Below are 18,918 nucleotides of genomic sequence, written 5' to 3' on the forward strand. Positions count from 1 at the left end.
TGTGTGTGTGTGTGAGAGAGAGAGAGAGAGAGAGAGAGAGAGAGAGAGAGAGAGAGACTACTGCACTTCCAATAGGTGCTAGATGCTTTGAATAATACAGGCATTTCTAGAGGGACCTGTCTTTATGGATCTAGGTCTAGAGGTTTAAACTTCCTTCTCTTGAGCCTTGGACTAAGTGGATCAGGCTGTTTGAGGGCAGCTCATTCCGCCCTTACAGACCTGCTCTGGGCAGGACCAGGGACAGCGTCAACTCTCTGAGCCTAAAGCAGGTTTTCCACAAAGTCCAAAGTCAGGCAGCTGCTGAGGCATAGGAGTTTGTCAACTAACTCCTCAACCTAGGGTGCTTGCAGAGAACTAACTTCATTTAAATCTAAACCTATGGAGCTGCTAGGTGGCGTAGTGGATAAAGCACCGGCCCTGGAGTCAGGAGTACCTGGGTTCAATCCGGTGTCAGACATTTAATAATTACCTAGCTGTGTGGCCTCGGGCAAGCGACTTAACCCCATTTGCCTTGGAAAGAAAGGAAGAAAGGAAGAAAGGAAAAGAAAAGAAAGGAAAAGAAAAGAAAGAAAAAGAAAAGAAAGAAAAAGAAAAAAGAAAAGAAAGAAAAAGAAAAGAAAGAAAAAGAAAAGAAAGAAAAAGAAAAGAAAGAAAAAGAAAAGAAAGTAAGAAATCTGAACCTTATGGGATCTACAACCATTCCAGGATCCCACATTATCCTGGACAGAGAACCTGGGTCAGAGTTGCAGAGTTTGTTGTTGTTTTGAAGGGACATTTTAGACTATAAGTCTTTAATGGGCAGGAACTCTTTGTGTCCCCAGCAGAGAACAGATCACACAGTAGACTTAGTCAGTTAGTATAGTACAGTAAATAGAGTATGGGACTAGAAGCCAGAAGATTTGGGTCTTAGTCCAGGCTCTGCTCTGATTCACTCTGTAGCCTTGAGAAAGTCCTATCCAGTCCCTTTCCTAGGGCCCCCTTTTCCTCTTCTATGCAATTGAGGGATTGGAAACAATGATCTCTAAGGTCCCTTTCCAGTCTGACTATCTTATATCTTCTAAAGGGCAGGAGGCAGAGGAGCAAAGAAAGGGAATGGGAATGCTAGGTTAGGAATAAGAAGATGGGTTCTAGTATTGGAACTGTCACTAGGTCATTATATCAACTTGGGGAACTCCCTTCCCTTATCTGGGCTACATCTTACTCCCTTGAGTCTACATCTTGCTCCCTTGCTATCCTTTTCCTTCGCTGATATATCAGAGGTCACTGAAGAGTTGGCTTGCTATTTCCCCCTGATGGTCCCTTCATCATTCTGTCTACTCTTTGTCAGCTTTCCTTAACTTCCTGCTCCTACGTCTTCAATTCCCCCAGACACCTTGCCTAGTTACCTGCCCATCTGACTTTCTGGCCTATCTTTTTCTCTGACCTGTGTATCTCTCTGATACATCTGTCAGTCTCTTTCAACTCTTCTTAACTATATTTTTCAATCAGCAAGAATGTTAACTTCTCTCCTCATCCCAATGACAAATGAAAGAAAAACCAAATCATTGTTATAAACAGTCTACAAAATGAATTTCTACATTGATCATGTACCAAAAAAATCTGTATCTGCACTCTGACTTCTCTATCAGGAGGTGGATAGAATGTTTCATAGTTCTCTGAAATTGTAGTTGGTCATTACACTAATCAGAACTCCTAATTCCTTCAAAGTAATTTAGCCAACAGTATCACTGTAGTATAAATCATTCTCTTGGTTTTGTTCACTTCATTCTGCATTTCTCCAGGTCTCTCTGAAGCCGTCCCCTTCATTTCTTTTTTTTAATCTTAATAGTATTTTCCCAATTATATGGAAAGATAACTTTCAACAATCATTTTTGAGGAGTTTTTTTTTTATTTGTTTTGCAAGGCAATGGGATTAAGTGACTTGCCCAAGATCACACAACTAGGTAATCATTATGTGTCTGAAGTCACATTTGAACTCAGGTCCTCCTGACTCCAGAGCCAGTGCTCTATCCACTGAACCATCTAGCTACCCCCAAACATCTACTTTTGTAAAATTTTGAATTCCAGGGGCGGCTAGGTGGCACAGTGGATAAAGCACTGGCCCTGGAGTCAGGAGGACCTGAGTTCAAATCCAGCCTAGACACTTAATAATTACCTAGCTGTGTGGCCTTGGGCAAGCCACTTAACCCCATTTGCCTTACAAAAACCTAAAAAAAAAATTTGAATTCCACATTTTTCTCCCTCCTCCTTTTCCCTCCCTCCTAACCAAGGTAGCAAGCAATCTGATATAGATTATACATGTACAGTCTTATCAAATGTATTCCCATATTAGTCATATTGTGCAAAGAAAAATCAGAATAAAGGAGAAAATTATGAGAAAGAAAAAATAAAAATATGAAAATATGCTCGGATTTGTATTTTGTCTCTATAGATCTTTCACTGGATGTGGATGGCATTTTTCATTATAAGTCCTTAAGAATTGTTTTTGAGCACTGTATTGCTGAGAAGAGCCAAGTCTGTCACAATTGATCATTACACTATATTGCTGTTACTGTGTACTATGTTTTCCTGACTCTGCTCACTTCACTCAACATCAGTTCACTTAAGTCTTTACAGGTTTTTTGAAAATCCACCTGCTTATCATTTCCTATAGAACAAAAGAACATCACATTCATATACCACAACTTGTCCAACCATTCTCTAATAAATGGACATCCCCACAATTTCCAATTCTTTGCCACGCAAAAAAGAACTGCTATAAATATAGATATAGATATATATAGATTATATATATATATATAAATAGAGATAGAGATGATAGAGATAGAGATAGAGATGATAGAGATATATTTAGGTTTTTTGCAAGGCAATGGGGTTAAGTGGCTTGCCCTAGGTCACACAGCTAGGTAATTATTAGGTGTCTAGGCTGGATTTGAACTCAGGTCCTCCTGACTCCAGGGCCAGTGCTCTATCCACTGCACCACCTAGCCACCCTATAAATATATTTTTACATGTAGGTCCTCTTCCCTTTTTTATTATCTTTTTGGAATATAGACCTACCACTGGTATTGCTGGGTGAAAGGGTATGCATAGTTGTATTTTCTTTTGGGAAGAATTTTAAATTTCTCCAGAATGGTCAAATCAGTTCACAACCATCAAAAGTGCATTAGTGTCTCAGTTTTTCCATATGCCCTCCAACATTGATCATTTTCCTTTTCTGTCATATTAGCCTATATGATAGGCGTTAGTTGGTATACCTCAGAGTTATTTTAATTTGCTTTTCTCTAATCAATAGTGACTTAGATCATTCTTTCATATGACTATAGATTGCTTTAATTCTTCATCTGAAAACTGCCTGTTCATATCCTTTGACCATTTATCAATTGAGGAATGACTTGTATTCTTATAAATTTGACTCAACTCTCTCTATATATATGTTATAGAAACAAGACCTTTATCACAAACATTAGTTATAAAAATTGTTTCCCAGCTTTCTGCTTTCCTTCTAATCTTGGTTGCAATCATTTTATTTGTACAAAATTTTTCAATTTAATATAATCAAAATTTTCCATTATACATTTCATAATGTTCTTTATCTCTTGTTAGCTCGTAAATTTATTCTCCTCTTCGTAGATCTTATAGGTAAGCTATTCTTTGTTTTTTTATGTCTAAATCATGTACTTATTTTGATTTAACCTTGGTATGAGATTGAGATGTTGGTCTATGCCTAGTTTCTGCTATACCATTTTCCAGTTTTCCTAATCTTTTTTGTCAAATAGTAAGTTCTTATCCCAGAAGCTAGAGTGTTTAGATTTATCAATAGTAGATTACTCGATATTTACTACCATGTCCTGTGTACCCAACCTATTCCATTGATCCACCCCTCTATTTCTTAGCCAGTAACAAATGGTTTTGATGATTGCCACTTGATAATTTAGTTTTAGATCTAGTTTGGCTAGGCCACCTTCCTTTACATTTTTTCATTAATTCCCTTTATGTGCTTGATCTTTTGTTCTTCTAGATGAATTTCTAGCTTTATAAAATAATTTTTGGTAGTTTTATTGGTATGGCACTGAATAAGTAGATTTATTACTTTAGCTCAATCAGAGCAGTTGATATTTTTCCACTTGTTTAGATCTGACTTTATTTTTATGAAAAGCATTTTATAATTGTGTTCATAGAGTTTCTGAGTTTGTCTTGACAGGATGATTCTCAAATATTTAAAACTGTCTGTGATTATTTTAAGTGGAATTTCTCTATCTTTTGCTGCTGGGCTTTGTTGGTAATGTATAGAAATGTTAATGATTTGTGTGGGTTTATTTTATACCCTCCCCCCCAATTTTGCTAAAGTTGCTGTTTCAAGTAGTTTTTTTAGTTGATTCTCTAAGTATACCATCATTTCATGCACAGAGTGGTGATAGTTTTGTTTCCTCTTTCCTTCTGCAATTTCTTTTTCTTCTCTTATTGTTAAAGCTAACCTTTCTGGTACAATACTGAATAATGGTAGTGATAATGGGCATCCTTGTTTTACCCCTGATTTTATTGGGAATGCTTCTAGCTTATCCCTATAATTTCTTACAGCACAATAATACTCCATTATAATTTTCCTCAATTTATGAGCACACTTTCAAATTCCCATTCTTTTTCACCTCAAAAATGGTATGTAAATATTTTTTGTATATAATTAATAACTGAGTTTATTTTGCTTAGGATTAAATCATCCCTGAATAAACCCACCGTCTAATTGCCCCTTTCCCTTTCTTCTTTTTCTTCTTATTTCCTTGTATTTCTAAATCCATCTTTGTGTAGTCTTCCCTCTCTTGACCAATTCATGTGTCAGCTGCTCCCCCACTTCCTGCTGCTTGTTGGTACAGGGATCTGCATTCAGAGGGGGGTGCAAAGGAGGCAGGGTCTCCCTTGACTTCATGAAAAGTAAAAAAAAATAATAACAATAAAATAAAAATTAATGCTTGGTCACTAATCTGTCTAATATATAAAATTTATGTTTGATTCCAGTCATTTTTATAGGGGGAAAATAGCTGATTTTATATACTTTAGTCTCAACTATGGGGAAAGACATGATGTGAGGCAGCAATGAGATGTATTGCACCTCAAATTTCACAATTCCTCACATATTGAGTTTAGTGCATATAATAAGAGCATGCCTGTTGCTATTTCTCTGTATGTCACCAGTGTAATAATGTCTGTAGATTCTTTTATTATATATGCTCATTTTCCATAGTCTAGATGATGCATTTCACATCTGTGTATAAGATATTTAATATTGCTGATCTTGATCTTGATCTTAACCACCCAAAAAAACCAATGGTGAGGCCTCACTGAATGGGGTGTGAGTGTGCTACCTCTATTAGGCTCATACAGTGTAAAATCCTGACTCTGATACTAATTGTGCCTCCTCACCCCTACCTCACATTACTGGCACAGATGTCTGCTTGTGCACCCTGATAATGGAGATAATTTCCCCTAATCTTCCTTTTCTTCCTCCCCTTAGTATATTCCTCTTCCTCTCTTCCCACTAGTCTCTTAAGATTATCACTTATGTATTTTTCTAGTTTCCCAGGAGTTCTTAACTTAGAGTTCATGAACTTATTTTTAAAAAAACATTTTGATAACTATATTTCAACATAATTGGTTTCTTTATAATTCTATGCATTTTGTGCACCTAAAAACATTATTCTGAAAAGAGGTCCATTGATTTCAATAGACTTCCAAAGGTAACTTTGAAACAAAAAACAATTTAAGAATCTCTCTTCTAGACTATTTCTCTGGTCTATTTCCCTTTTGTTTTTCATTTACTCTGATCTGTCTCTCTCTCTTTAGCATAACATTCCCTCTAGTCCATATGTCCCTCTGGCACTACTCAATGCAAAAGAAACTAGCTGTTATCACTTATGTGGAACACTCACCAATTTGGGGTGAAGATGGGAGGTGATCCTGCACTGTCACAAGTTGGGGGGAAAGAGGAGATGTAGAGGGGAAAATGAGTAGGTTAGAGCATACAGCTTGAACAGTGGGTCACACAGACTTTACCTCAAACTCCATTCCTCAAGTGCTCTAACCATCCCAGGCTGTCCCCACATTTCAGGCTGAGGAGGTGATTTATTGTAGTGGAAGGTGGAGGCAGTTTACTCCATGAAAAGGTTGGACCAAAACATTTTATTCTAGTATAGTTAAGTTCATTAAGGTCACTTGTCTCAGTCAACTGAGTGAAGGAGAAAGGCAAGAGGGAAGACATCTCCTGTGGGGGCAGGTCTTCTCATTGCCCATCCATTCTAGGTGGGATCTAAGAAGCCCCAGGATTAGAGGTTAGGGCAAGGAAGGAAGTCACGAATGAGGGGATGAATGAGGGAATGAATGAATACCTAAAAGACTTAATTTTCATCAACCCAACTTCCCCTAAGCATTCCTGAACTGGATGTTGTGTATCCATTGTATCCTCCAACAAAGAGCAACTATCTCCTAGGAAGTGCATTTACTACTTAACTTCTTCCAGGTACCAGCTTGTTGACAGTTTTATTCTTTGCAGCATGTTCTTGGCACTTGTTGACTGAAACTTAGGAGTTGCTATCTGAATATCGACTCTCAGTGGTGGGGGCCTCCCTCAAAGGTCAGAGGAACCCACAACTTTGGAGGGAAGAGAAGTCCTGATGGAACAGAGCTAAAAGGGTCAGATCCATATAGGCCTTCTCCCCAGGTTTTGGGGAGGTGGATATGAGAAAGTGAGTGGGAAGAGGACCAAAGTCAAAGAAAAGGGGGCAGATTTGAGGACCAGGTGCAGAGTTGTGGCTATATCTGGAGAACTGGAGTTCTAGAATAGGTTTTTGGGGAGAAAGGGGACAACATCAGTGGCCAAGGGGATTAGGGTAGGGTCATCATTGTTGAAATCTAGAATCTGATTCTAGGTTTCTGAATGAAAAAGAGACTTAGGGATTAGTTATAAGGCACTAAGGGCTCTCTTGAGGTGCTCTCCCAGGTAAGGCCTTGGGTTCACTGCTTCCTCTCTAGAAGACAGGAGAGAATTTGAACTCTTGACATCTTTCTCCTAAGTGAGCATTTCCCCTACCTCCACCAAAGATAGACAAATGCAAAGTGAGGCCCTTTGGTTCAGGAAGGGAAGGAATCCATGAACGAGAGGATCCCACACAATCTGCCCTCTCTGGAGACCCTCTCTGGTGATTTCTAAATCCTCTCTAGCCATAAGTCTTAGGTCATAGAGCTGGAAGGAACTTTAGGGAGCATCTGTCCAACTCTCTCCAGTTATAGATAGAGAAACTGAGGGTCATGTCTACCTTCTATTCTCACCAGAAGAAGGAAGCAGATATATGGTCTGTATCTCACAGAGGAAAAATTGAGGCAAAGTATAGAGAAACAGAAGAGTTAAAGGAATCAAACACTGCTAAGCACTCTCTCTCTCTCTCTCTCTCTCTCTCTCTCTCTCTCTGTCTCTCTCTGTCTCTGTCTCTGTCTCTCTCTCTCTCTCTCTCTCTCTCTCTCTCTCTCTCTCTCTCTCTCTCTCTCTCTCTCTCTCTCTCTCTCTCTCTCTTTCTCTCTCTTTCTCATTCCCTGCTCTCTCTACCTGACCCCCTAGGGACTCAGTCCTAGGGACGGAGAGAGGGAGGGAGGATTGGCATGAGAGGATGCTCAAGCTGTGCTGTCTGTGACCAGAGGAGTAATAAACTTAGAGTGGCGAATACCCAGGGAATAAGCAGGTGCCCGGGTCCAGTGTACTGTGACCTGCTCAGGATTGTGGGCCCCAGGACCTGGTGTCTGGAAGAGGGGACGAGGAGCACAGGGGCGGCCCAGCATGGAGTAGGCAGGGCCCCGACGTTGGCAATAGGCATCTGGATCTGGGCACTCATACTGGCCTGGCCCAGGGAGCTGAGATGGGTCCTCAGTGAAGCGGGCCTGTGCTGTTCGACCGGATACTGAGTAGCTGGGGCTGCAAGGTTTGGTAAAGATCTGGGAACCCCAAAGAGAAGGCAGGGTATAGCTGTTGGGGGCTGGGATGGCATTCACCAGGCGGCAGCGGGGGGTGCGCAAACCCAGGCTATAAGCAGGAGGTCTTGGCTGGTTGATGGGAGGCACCTTTTCTGGGCTATAAGCACCAGGACCAGGAGTCACCTCCAGATCTGTGGAATACAAATGCTTCAACTCACCCATAAGAAGTATGTCATTCTGCTGATAAACCTTTAGTTCATCAGTTCCAGTTCCCCCTGGATTTGGGTTGATTCCAACCTTTATCTTGACATTTAAACCTTTGTACAACCTAGGTCAAACCGACATTCCCAACCTTATTCTCTACTTCTCTCATTCCTGCATTCTTTGTTAGAGAGACAGTATTGGAATAGTGGATAGAGGACCAGATTTGGAGGTAGATTTTTTTTTTGTTTTTGCAAGGAAAATGGGGTTAAGTGGCTTGCCCAAGGCCACACAGCTAGGTAATCATTAGGTGTCTGAGGCTGAACTTAAGTACTCCTGTCTCCAGGGCCAGTACTCTATCCACTGTGCCACATAGCCACCCCTGGAGGCAGATTTTTACTAGCTGTGTGTTCCATGGCAAATTGCTTAATCTTTGTGCTTCAGTTTCCTCATATGTGAAATGAAGAATTTGGACTTGACATCTAAGACTATTTCTGCAAAATAGTTAATTCTCTGTACCTTAATCTTTTTTTTTAGGTTTTTGCAAGGCAAATGGGGTTAAGTGGCTTGCCCAAGGCCACACAGCTAGGTAATTATTAAGTGTCTGAGACCGGATTTGACCCAGGTACTCCTCACTCCAAGGCTGGTGCTTTATCCACTACGCCACCTAGCTGCCCTCTGTACCTCAATCTTATCCCATCTTCTTTCTTCATTCATTTGTACACACTAGACCCTTTGCTCTGAGTGGACATTCTCCTTCCTCTCCATCTCCATCAGTTGATGTTCTTCACTTCCTTCAGGATCTAGTACAGATACTACCTTCTCTACAATCACCCAGGGAAAAGTACCATTTCCTTCTTCAAATATTCTTGATATTTTTTATGTAAATCTGTCTTTAGTATCTCTCATTTTCCCTTGTAATCTAGTGTTATGGCTCTTGGAAGATGGTATCATTGTCCTTTTTCATTTTCATTTTTCATATCCTCATAACACATATAAGACTTTTTTTGCACAGTGTTTCACGTATGTTATCCCATTTGATCTTCACAAAAATCTTAACAATAACCAAAGTTATCTTTTTTTAATAGATGAGGAAACTGAGGCAGCAGAAGTGAAGGATTGGTCTCCCCAGTATATATTTGTTTAATTGAATGAAAACTCAACTGCATCAGCTAGAGGGAGCAGTAAACTGGGGATTCCAGAGAGAGAGAGAGAGAGAGAGAGAGAGAGAGAGAGAGAGAGAGAGAGAGAGAGTTGTACTCAGATTTGAACAAAATTTCCTCTCCATCAAAGAGTTATTTCTTTGTTTTTTGAGGCAACTGGGTTTAGTGACTTGCCCAGGTCATACAGCTAGAATGTGTCTGAAGACAGATTTGAATTCAGGTCCTTCTTACTCCAGGACTGGTGCTCAATCCAGTCTATCTGGTTGCCCTCTCTTTCAAAGATTCTGAATCTGGCACCATGGGGTAAAAAAAGTGACATCTTAATTTTCCCTCACCTCTAATGAAAAATGAACCTTTCCTTTCATTTGTTAGCAACTCAGTTCTCAAAAGGGCTACTGAATTCAAGGAAATGACAAAAGTTTTAAACCTCAACTGTGCATCCACCACCTAGAAACAGTCATCCAGGTTCTCTTTCCGCCTCTGGTGAAGCCCAGTCACAACCTTCTAGAGCAGCTCATTCCATTTGGGGATACCACAGATTATTAGATTGATTTTCCTACATGTTTTTATAAATATTTTCATAAAACCTCCACCAGCTGATCCTATATCTTTCATCTGGGGTCAAGCATCTTCAGTCTGATCCCTCTTCTCCATGATCCTCCCTCCCCTTGGATGCAAGGTACCATATGTCCCTTTCCTCAGATTCTTATTCTCTAAGCTGAATATCACCAGGTCTTTCAATTCAATATTCATTCCTATGTATGAGTTTTCAGTCCTCATTCCCCAATATAACTAGTTGGTTTCTTCTGATTGTCAATGTTCACATAAATTATGACACCCCAAATGGACTTCCACAAGTGACCTGGCCAGACCAAGGTCTAGTAAAACCATCACCTCCTTTGGTCTTATGAGCTCATTCTTGTAAGTTTGCTTAATCATCATGTCACATTGATGACTCATTGTGAACTCTTGGTCTTTAAAACCCTCTAGCTCTTCTCCTACACAAATTGTCATCTGACCCTGCCTTCCCCATCTTGATGCTGGTTTTCTTAACCCAGATATAAAACTTGACACCAGCTTCATTAGTTCAAGATTTTGTGGATTTTGATATGGGTGGATTTACCCTCCTCCAACACAGACCATTACATATCTACAACTTGAAAAAATTGTGGTGGCTGACAAATTTACCATCCTGTGATGATAAGCAACTTCGAGTTAGCTAAGTTGGTCCTGGGACAAAAGACATAGAGTTGGTTGCAAGACCCATATGTGGAAATATTTCCAGTTTGTGGAGACCCTCCAGAGTTTACACTTGGTTACTGACAACCTTTGAATACATGCCACCATAAAACAACAGAGTCATGGGTATTTATATTAAAATGCATCTCAGAATATGTAGCTCATTGTTCTAGCCTGCCAAGAAATTTTTAGATTTTGACTCTGGTAGAAGGACTTGTGAGTCTTTCTCCATTCCTAAGTCCACTGCTCCAACATGGCCCTTTTCTGAGCTGGTGTCTCATCTCTTGTAACCTGAATTCTTCAAAAGAATTTGAGCCATTTTTGTACACTAACTCAACCCAGCCCAATGATCTGCCCAACACAGACGTATTTGTAGAGTTTCTTATTCTATGGAGTGGTCACTTTTCCTGGTGGGGAGGGAGAATCCAATACTCATTTCCAAGAGAATGAGAAGAATGAGATCTTACCATCCTGCTAGTAGGGGATTAGTTACTGGCCTCAAATGGAGGATCCTGGGATGACTTAAGTTGGGGAGGAAGCAGAATGATAAGAAGACTGAAAACAGCTAAAGAAGCAGAGAGAAGACTTAAAATATAGGATAACTTATTCCTAATACCCTAAGGGTCATGGTCGGGCAGAGGAAGTAGAATTGTTCTGTACAATTCAAGAGAATAATACTTAAATAGATAGGGAAGGTGATATAGGAAGGTAGATTTCAGTTTAATCTAAGGAAGAACATTCTAATTATCAGAGCTTCTTGTAATGAAATAGGCTTTTCTGAAAGGAATTTATCACTGGAGGTATCTAATCTGATGATGGCCTTAATAATTTCTTCTTACTTTGAGGCTCTATAAACCACACTGGGCAAAGAGGGATACCAAGAGCATCAGGACTTGGCAAGAGTGTAAAGGAGAGGGCAGCTGAATCACTCAGTGGATAGGGCACTGGCACTGGAGTTAGGAGGACCTGAGTTCAAATGTGATCTCAAATACTTAATAATTACTTAGCTATGTGACCTTGAGCAAGTAACTTAACCCCATTGCCTTGCAAAAAAAAAAAGTTGTATAGGAGAAGGTCAGCTGGATGGTGCAGTGAATAGGTACCAGCCATTGAGACAGGAAGACCTAAGTTCAAATTAGGTCTTAGATATTTGACACTCATTAGATATGTGATAAGTCACTTAACCCTAATTGCCTCACACAAAAAATAAAAATAAAAAAAAGAAGGAAGACTGTAGGAGAAACAGAGAGCCAGATCCCTGGGCAACTCACCTTTGGGCTTGGTGCGGGACTGCAGCGAGTAGGCAGGGGCACTGCTCCGGCCAAAACGGGTGATGTTGGGCTGCACGAAATAGCAGGGTCCAGGGCTGGCATCTCGTCGAGTCACTGGAGAGAAGTGGGGAGAGAGGCAAAAGCCCCAGATACCAGCCCCCTAGGCAACTCCTAGTTGGAACAGTCTCTCTATGTACTGTCTTACCTTCCCTTACCCTGTCCTGGAATCCTTGGGTCCATCTCAGGGCTGACTTTTCTAATATGTTTTCTAATTACTTAATTACTTCACCTTGCCCATTTGTACAGTTTGGTCTTCTTATTGCTTTTCATATTAAAAAAAAACTCTCTTTGTGGTGGCAAAGAATTAGAAATCAAGTAAATGTCCTTCAACTGAGGAATGGCTTAACAAAGTGTGGTATATGGATGTCATGGAACACTATTGTTCTATTAGAAACCAGGAGGGATGGGAATTCAGGGAAGCTTTGGAAGGATTTGCATGAACTGATGCTGAGCGAGATAAGCAGAACCAGAAAAACACTGTACATCCTAACAGCAACATGGGGGTGATGATCAACCTTGATGGACTTGTTCATTCCATCAGTGCAACAATCAGGGACAACTTTGGGCTGTCTGCAATGGAGAATACCATCTGTATCCAGAGAAAGAACTGTGGAGTTTGAACAAAGACCAAGAACTATTACCTTCAATTTAGAAAAAAACAACTGATATCTTATTGTCTGATCTTGCTATCTCTTATATTTTATGTTTCTTCTTTAAGGATATGATTTCTCTCTCATCACATTCAATCTGCATCAATGTACAACATGGAAACAATGTAAAGACTGGCAAATTGCTTTCTGTGGGGGGTTGGGGGGGAGGGAAGCAAGATTGGGGAAAAATTGTAAAACTCAAAATAAATAAAATATTTAAAAAGAAAAAAACTCTCCACACACCTCCTTATCTTTGTACAAATGGTATCCTTTTTACCTCTACCTCTTAGAAACCCTAGTAAACCACTCGGTCAGTTAAGAAACATATACAATGTGCCAAATACCATGTTAAGAACTGGAAACCAAAAGGCAAAAAAATAGCTGCTGCCCTCAAGGAACTTATATTCTAATGGGGGAACCAACATGCAAATAGACAAATATGTACAAATGTGTATTTAGACTAGATGGAAGGTAAACTCAGAAGGGAAGCAAGAGTCTCCTCTAGGGTTATCTCTTTTATAGGTCTTTCCTACACCATCTCATACCCACCCCAAAGACATGCATTTACTTCACTTTGCCTTGTACTCTCTTAGTATATATTGTATTCCCCACCTGACTCAAGTAGAATAGAAACTTCCTGAGGGCAGGGACAAATTCCGTGTGTGTGTGTGTGTGTGTGTGTGTGTGTGTGTGTGTGTGTAGGCGCACATGCTCTATAATATAATCTCCTAGCATAGTGCCTGTCAAATAGTAAGCATTTGACATATCCTTATTAAATTGATTGAATTGAATTGATACAGACTGTTGTTCAGTCCAAATGTCTTCCTCTGTCCTCTACATCAAGACTGTCTCCAATAAGAGCAGCCCTCCTTCCACAGAACTTCGTGGTTTCTAAATAATTTTTCTTTCAATGGCCCCACTGGGGTAAGTAACGCCTGTGTCATTATACCCATTTTACAAAGAAGGAAACAGGCACAGAGAGGCAAAGCAACTTGTCAAGTCAATAAGTGACAGGAATAATAATAGTTAATATATATATATATATTTGTATATGTATATACAAATATGTGTGTGTGTTTGAAAGAGCTGTTCAAATATTTATCTCGTTTTATCCTCACAACAATCCTGGGAGGTAAGTACTAGTATTATCACTATCATTCTTAGACATATATGTGTTGTATTCCCCATCATTCATCATTCCCCATTTTACAGGGGATAAAACTAAGACATATAGGAATTAAGAGGTTTGTCTATTCACGTCTATGTCCAGGGTCACTCAGCTAATTATCTGAGGGCAGATTTAAACTCAGGTTCAGTGCTACATCCACTGTACTACCTTGTCACCTTGCCACCTCAGCTTTATTCATCTCTTTGGGGATAAGAGTCATTTCATATTAGAGATGGGGAAAGATAGATCTCTGAATTTGCAATTAAGAAATCTGTGTTCTAGTCTTGTAGCTTTATGATCTCAAGCAAGAACTTTCCTGAGCCTCAGTTACCCCACTTATGAAACAAGGATAGAAATGCTTGCATTTCCTTTCTCATAGAGATGGTGCCAGGAAAGCTTTTAATCTCTGTATTTAAGAATGATGATGGGGCAGCTAGGTGGCGTAGTGGGGGCGGCTAGGTGGCATAGTGGACAAAGCACCGGCCCTGGTGTCTCAGACACTTAATAATCACCTAGCTGTGTGACCTTGGGCCAGCCACTTAACCTCATTGCCTTGCAAAAACCTAAGAATGATGATGATGATGATGATGATGATGATGATGAGAAGGAGGAGGAGGAGGAGGAGGAGGAGGATAATAATAAACACTAATGTCAATGAATCTATTTGCAGACTGTATCCCCCAGTAGAATGTAAGTTCTGGGGGTAAGGGAGGTAGGTACTATTTATTTCACTTTTTATTAGTATCCTCAGAAGTTACCATAGTTCCTGGTATCCATTAGGTGTCTAATAGATGCTTGTTGACTACTTGGGTGATGATAAAGCTGAGGATTGTATATTGAAGTTATTATTAACCTAATAGTTAACATTTGCACGGGGCTCTCGGGTCTACAAAGAGTTTTGCATGTATGATCCCCTTTGGTTGGTGTTTTCGCTTGCTTCCTATGCACATACTCCTAGACACAGAAACAGTACACTGTAAGGGCAGGTCTCGCCCAACTCTATGGTGTTGGCCCTCTGTTCCAGAAAGTAACATACACAGGCTGTGAGGGTTTACCAAATTTCAATTCAATTTACTTAGGAAGTAAACCTGTATGTCATGCATTTCTAACTGGAGGAATTTGTGTACCCACAAGGAAGATGCATAGGTCCATTATTTCTAGACAGACTCATGTGCATAGGGATACACTATAAAGGATTACAGACAAATCTTTGCACAGAACAAAGCACATATACACGTAAAAAGACCATGAGAATGTTGTGCTTCAAAGGGTTTGTGAGGTGTAGCAAGAGGTGATTGGCTCCATTGAAACTGAAGGTTTCAAAGAGAGTCACTAGAATTTGAACCCAAGTCTTTCAATTCCAAGTCAGTGTTTTACTATGATGATTTTTCTAGACACATTCATGTACATATCTCACATGTATGGATCTATAACACAGAGAGACACAGAGAGACATGCAGCTGCATTTGCAAATATGCAAATACATTCATTATGCATATACAGGCACAAATATTAAATGTATAAAAACAGATAAAGTCACACAGACACATACATATACAATATACTCATTTCTTTCTCTCTCTCTCTCTCTCTCTCTCTCTCTCTCTCTGCCTGTTTATCTATCTGATTGTCTATATCTGAGTATTTGTCTATCTGGCTATTTGACTGTGTTTATCTATCAGTCTGTCTGCCTATCTATTTGTCTATCTATCTGTGTCTGTCTATTTGTCTATCTGTCTCTCTGTCTGTCTGACTCTGTCTATCCATTCATATGCATGCAGATAGTACATACAGACACACAGAAATACATAGACACTTCAGAATGTATAGTTGAAATTAGATAACCAGTAGTACACCTCACTTCTGGTGAGGAGGAGGGAAGGAGGAGAAAAGGCATTGAGCTTGGGAGGAGGGGGCTTGGGTTGGGCCTAGGAGCTGAGAGGCCCAGGGAAGGGTAGGAGCGGGTTGGCTGTGTGGCCCTGGAGCCCTGTGCCTATGCCCAGCGGGGCATTCAGACACACCTGAAGGCCGGCCAGAGCCCAAGGCCACATCTGCCCCAGATCTGAGCAGTACAAAGAGAACAGACCTGAGAGCCAGTAAGATTGGACCAGGTGTGACCTGACCCACCTCAATCCTTTCCATCCTTTCACACCCCCTCCCCACAGAGAAGCAGCAAGCTGCCAACTCTCTTCACTCCCATCTATGCTCAGAGCTCCCCTATTCCTCTCACTTAGGGGTTCCAAAACCAAGGAGAATGAAGCAGAGGGTGGTCCTCTCTTACAGAGTCTATTAGAAATTTGCCTATTTCTCCTTCCACTCTCAGTGGACCCTCTGGCAAGTCTGGGTTTGTCCCACTGTTCCCTATATCCCCAGGCTTCCCCCCTAGATATACTGAGAAGTGGGCAGCACCCAACACTGGTGCCCACAGGGAAATGAGGAAATTGTGAAGGTGAGGAGACTTTATCCCTCCTGGCCCGGATACCCTCTCTTGACTTGTCCTCTCATCTTATCAGTCCATCCCCCCCCCCCTTTCTTCTCTTCTTCCTTCCCCTGTTCTCTCCCCTCATCTGACCTCTCTATTCCTTTGTCCTCTCCTTTCTCTAACCTGCCTTTCTCTTTACCTGCCTTTTCCCTTCTCATTGTTGATTTCTTTTTGCTCTCCTCTTTTCTCCTGTCCCTTTCCCCCCATCCTCTCTACCTATCCTCTCCATTCCCCACACTTTCCTTCCCTCCCCATACTCAATTCCCTCCTCAAATCTCTCCCTTCCCTCCTCCCCAAATCTCTCCTCTCTCCTTCCCTGCCCTAAGTTGTCTCCCCCAGCTTCTTGTTTCCCCTCCTTACCATCACTGGGTCTGCTGGGGAAGGAGTACGCTGGACTAGCCTTCTTGGTGAAGTCATGGCTGATATAGCCCACGGTCGAGGGAAGACAGAACAGGTCGGGCCCCGGACCTACAACCCCATGAAGGGGGTCCCTCAATTCAATTCTAGTAGCACTAAAGGAGGTGGGGGATGCCCTCACCCTGGGCTATGGCTCTACTCTCAGGGCCAGTTGGGCCCTTAACCCCAGGTGGAGAAGCCCACCCACCAGGGAGACCCCCCCATTCTGCTGTCCCTTGGTTGGTTTGGGCTTCAAGAGGTCAGGTTTGGGGAGAGAGGGGGAGGAGTGAAAGAGTTTAAAGTCAGACATTTCCTGATCACTCCCCTTCCTCTTCATCCTTTCTGAGCATACCCTCCCACCCCATCCAACACTATCAGGACCCCTTAGGAGAAACCAGTCAGCCACTCAGAAAGGTACGGTTTGGTAAGTCCCTCTCCAATAGGGGAATTTAGTCAATTTAGGGGAAAGTGACATTTTCTGGGACTCAGTCATGGGAGCCCAAGAGGGTGTGGCTTCAACCCATTCTGATGGTCAAGATCTCTTCTGTTGTCTCCCCCCTTCCCCTGTCTACTGAGGGCCCATCTAGCACATACCAGTCTCACACATAGTGATTCCTGATGTCTTCTTCTGGCCTGTCTCCCCCAACTGGCACACGGTGGCCCTTCGGGTTAGAAGAGTGCCAGGCAGACGGGGAGGAGGGGCTCCACAGCTCAGTGTGCCCATGCTGGAAGTAGCCCCCTGGGGAAGGGAAGAATCAGGGAGAGACGGGGTCTCCAAACCCACCGGGTAAAGGGGAGGGGACTGGAGCTATCTATGTCCAACCACCCACCCCGAAAGCCCGCCCGTATCTGTCACCCTACCTGAGGTTTTGCTAGAACAAAATTCTCACTCAGGTAGTGACTGGCAGTACGCTGATCTCTGTTCCACTCCCTCTGGTGCCACCTCCCATCTGCACCTGCAGCCCCAAATCTGCTATTAGCAAAGGGAGTGGACCACACAGGGAGCTCCTTGTCCCCTAGGAGTGTGTCTGTTCCCTAGTGGAGGGGGTGGAGGAGGTGACTGAAGGATCAGGTCCTGGAAGCCTGGCAGCCTGAGCTTCCTAAGGGCAGGAAGTTTACCCATCCCAAGGGAACAGGGAGCAGGGATTGAGTTTCTGGATGTCCTTCAAAAAAGAATTAGGTGTTACTGCAGCACTTGCCATAGGGGGAGGCAACATAGATGGGGTGAGCAGAAATCCCAAGGACCTGGCTACTGCCAACTTCCCAAGAAGCTGATATATGCCACCTACTGTAAGAAAGGGAAGTAATAGGTTCTCTGGGGTGGGGCCAATATTCTACTCCCAAATTTAACTTCTTTTTTAGAAATTGGAAATGCCCTTAGAACATAGATTGCCAGAGCTTGATGGAAGTTTATAATACAGATTATCAGAACCAAGAAGACCTTAAGAACACAGAATGTTAGAACTACGAAAGCCATTAGAACACACAATGTCAGAGCTGAGGGAGGCCTTAGATACACATTATCAGAGCTATGAGGGCCCTTAGAACACAGGAATGTTAGAACCAGAAAGGCCAGTGGAACATAGAATGTCAGAACTGGATGGCCCTTAAAACATACAATGTCAGAATTGGGAGGGTCCTTATAATGTACAATGTCAGAGCTGGAATTTCAATTAAATTCAATAATTATTCAAATACTGGGGCAGTTAGGTGGCACAGTGGATAGAACACTGGCCCTGGAATCAGGAAGACCTGAGTTCAAATGCGGCATCAGACACTTAGTAATTACCTAGCTGTGTGACCTTGGGCAAGTCATCTAACCTCATTGCCTTGCAAAAACAGAAAAAAATTATTCAAATAAAAATTTGCATCATTTATGTATGTAATAGCACCACATTAGCTACCCAGTTACAAAGAGGGAAAAAAAGTCTACCCTCAAGTAGTTTATTACATTCAAATGGAGAGAAATGACATGTCCCCTTATAAATAACCACATTCTTTTTTTGGGGGGGAGGGATCTATAATTTCATTGGTATTGATACTTTTCTGCATTTATCAAAGCAGCTCTCCATGGGCTATTTCTGTTCCTGCTGTCACCTGGGGCTGAGCCATAGTCATGGCTTGGCCACCTTTGCCAGGATGTAGTGCTAGAAGCAGACTTGATCCAAGTCTTCCTGACTCTAGGTCCAATGCTCTATGCATTGGGCTACCTAGCTGCCCCCCAAAATACATATTAGATAAATACAAAGTAATTTGAGGGGAAGTACTGACGATTTGGGAGGGATCAGGAAAGGCCTCTTATAGGATGAAGTGAGGGCTTCCAAGAGGT

At 41.7% G+C, this 18,918-nt stretch overlaps 1 protein-coding gene across 1 annotated transcript; it reads right to left on the bottom strand.

Annotated features, from left to right (window-relative positions):
* Positions 1–7,662: 7,662 nt before the first annotated feature.
* On the bottom strand, positions 7,663–18,707 carry CIMAP1D (CIMAP1 family member D). Its single transcript, XM_074202230.1, has 6 exons — positions 18,687–18,707; positions 17,451–17,624; positions 17,184–17,328; positions 16,554–16,661; positions 11,834–11,947; positions 7,663–8,150 (listed from the first exon to the last, which is right to left on the bottom strand). The coding sequence occupies exons 1-6, from the start codon at positions 18,705–18,707 to the stop codon at positions 7,663–7,665; spliced, it is 1,050 nt and encodes a 349-aa protein (XP_074058331.1).
* Between the last annotated feature and the right edge of the window lie 211 nt (positions 18,708–18,918).

This window comes from Macrotis lagotis, chromosome X (genome assembly GCF_037893015.1).
Source record: "Macrotis lagotis isolate mMagLag1 chromosome X, bilby.v1.9.chrom.fasta, whole genome shotgun sequence".
In the NCBI taxonomy this organism is placed as follows: Eukaryota; Metazoa; Chordata; class Mammalia; order Peramelemorphia; family Peramelidae; genus Macrotis; species Macrotis lagotis.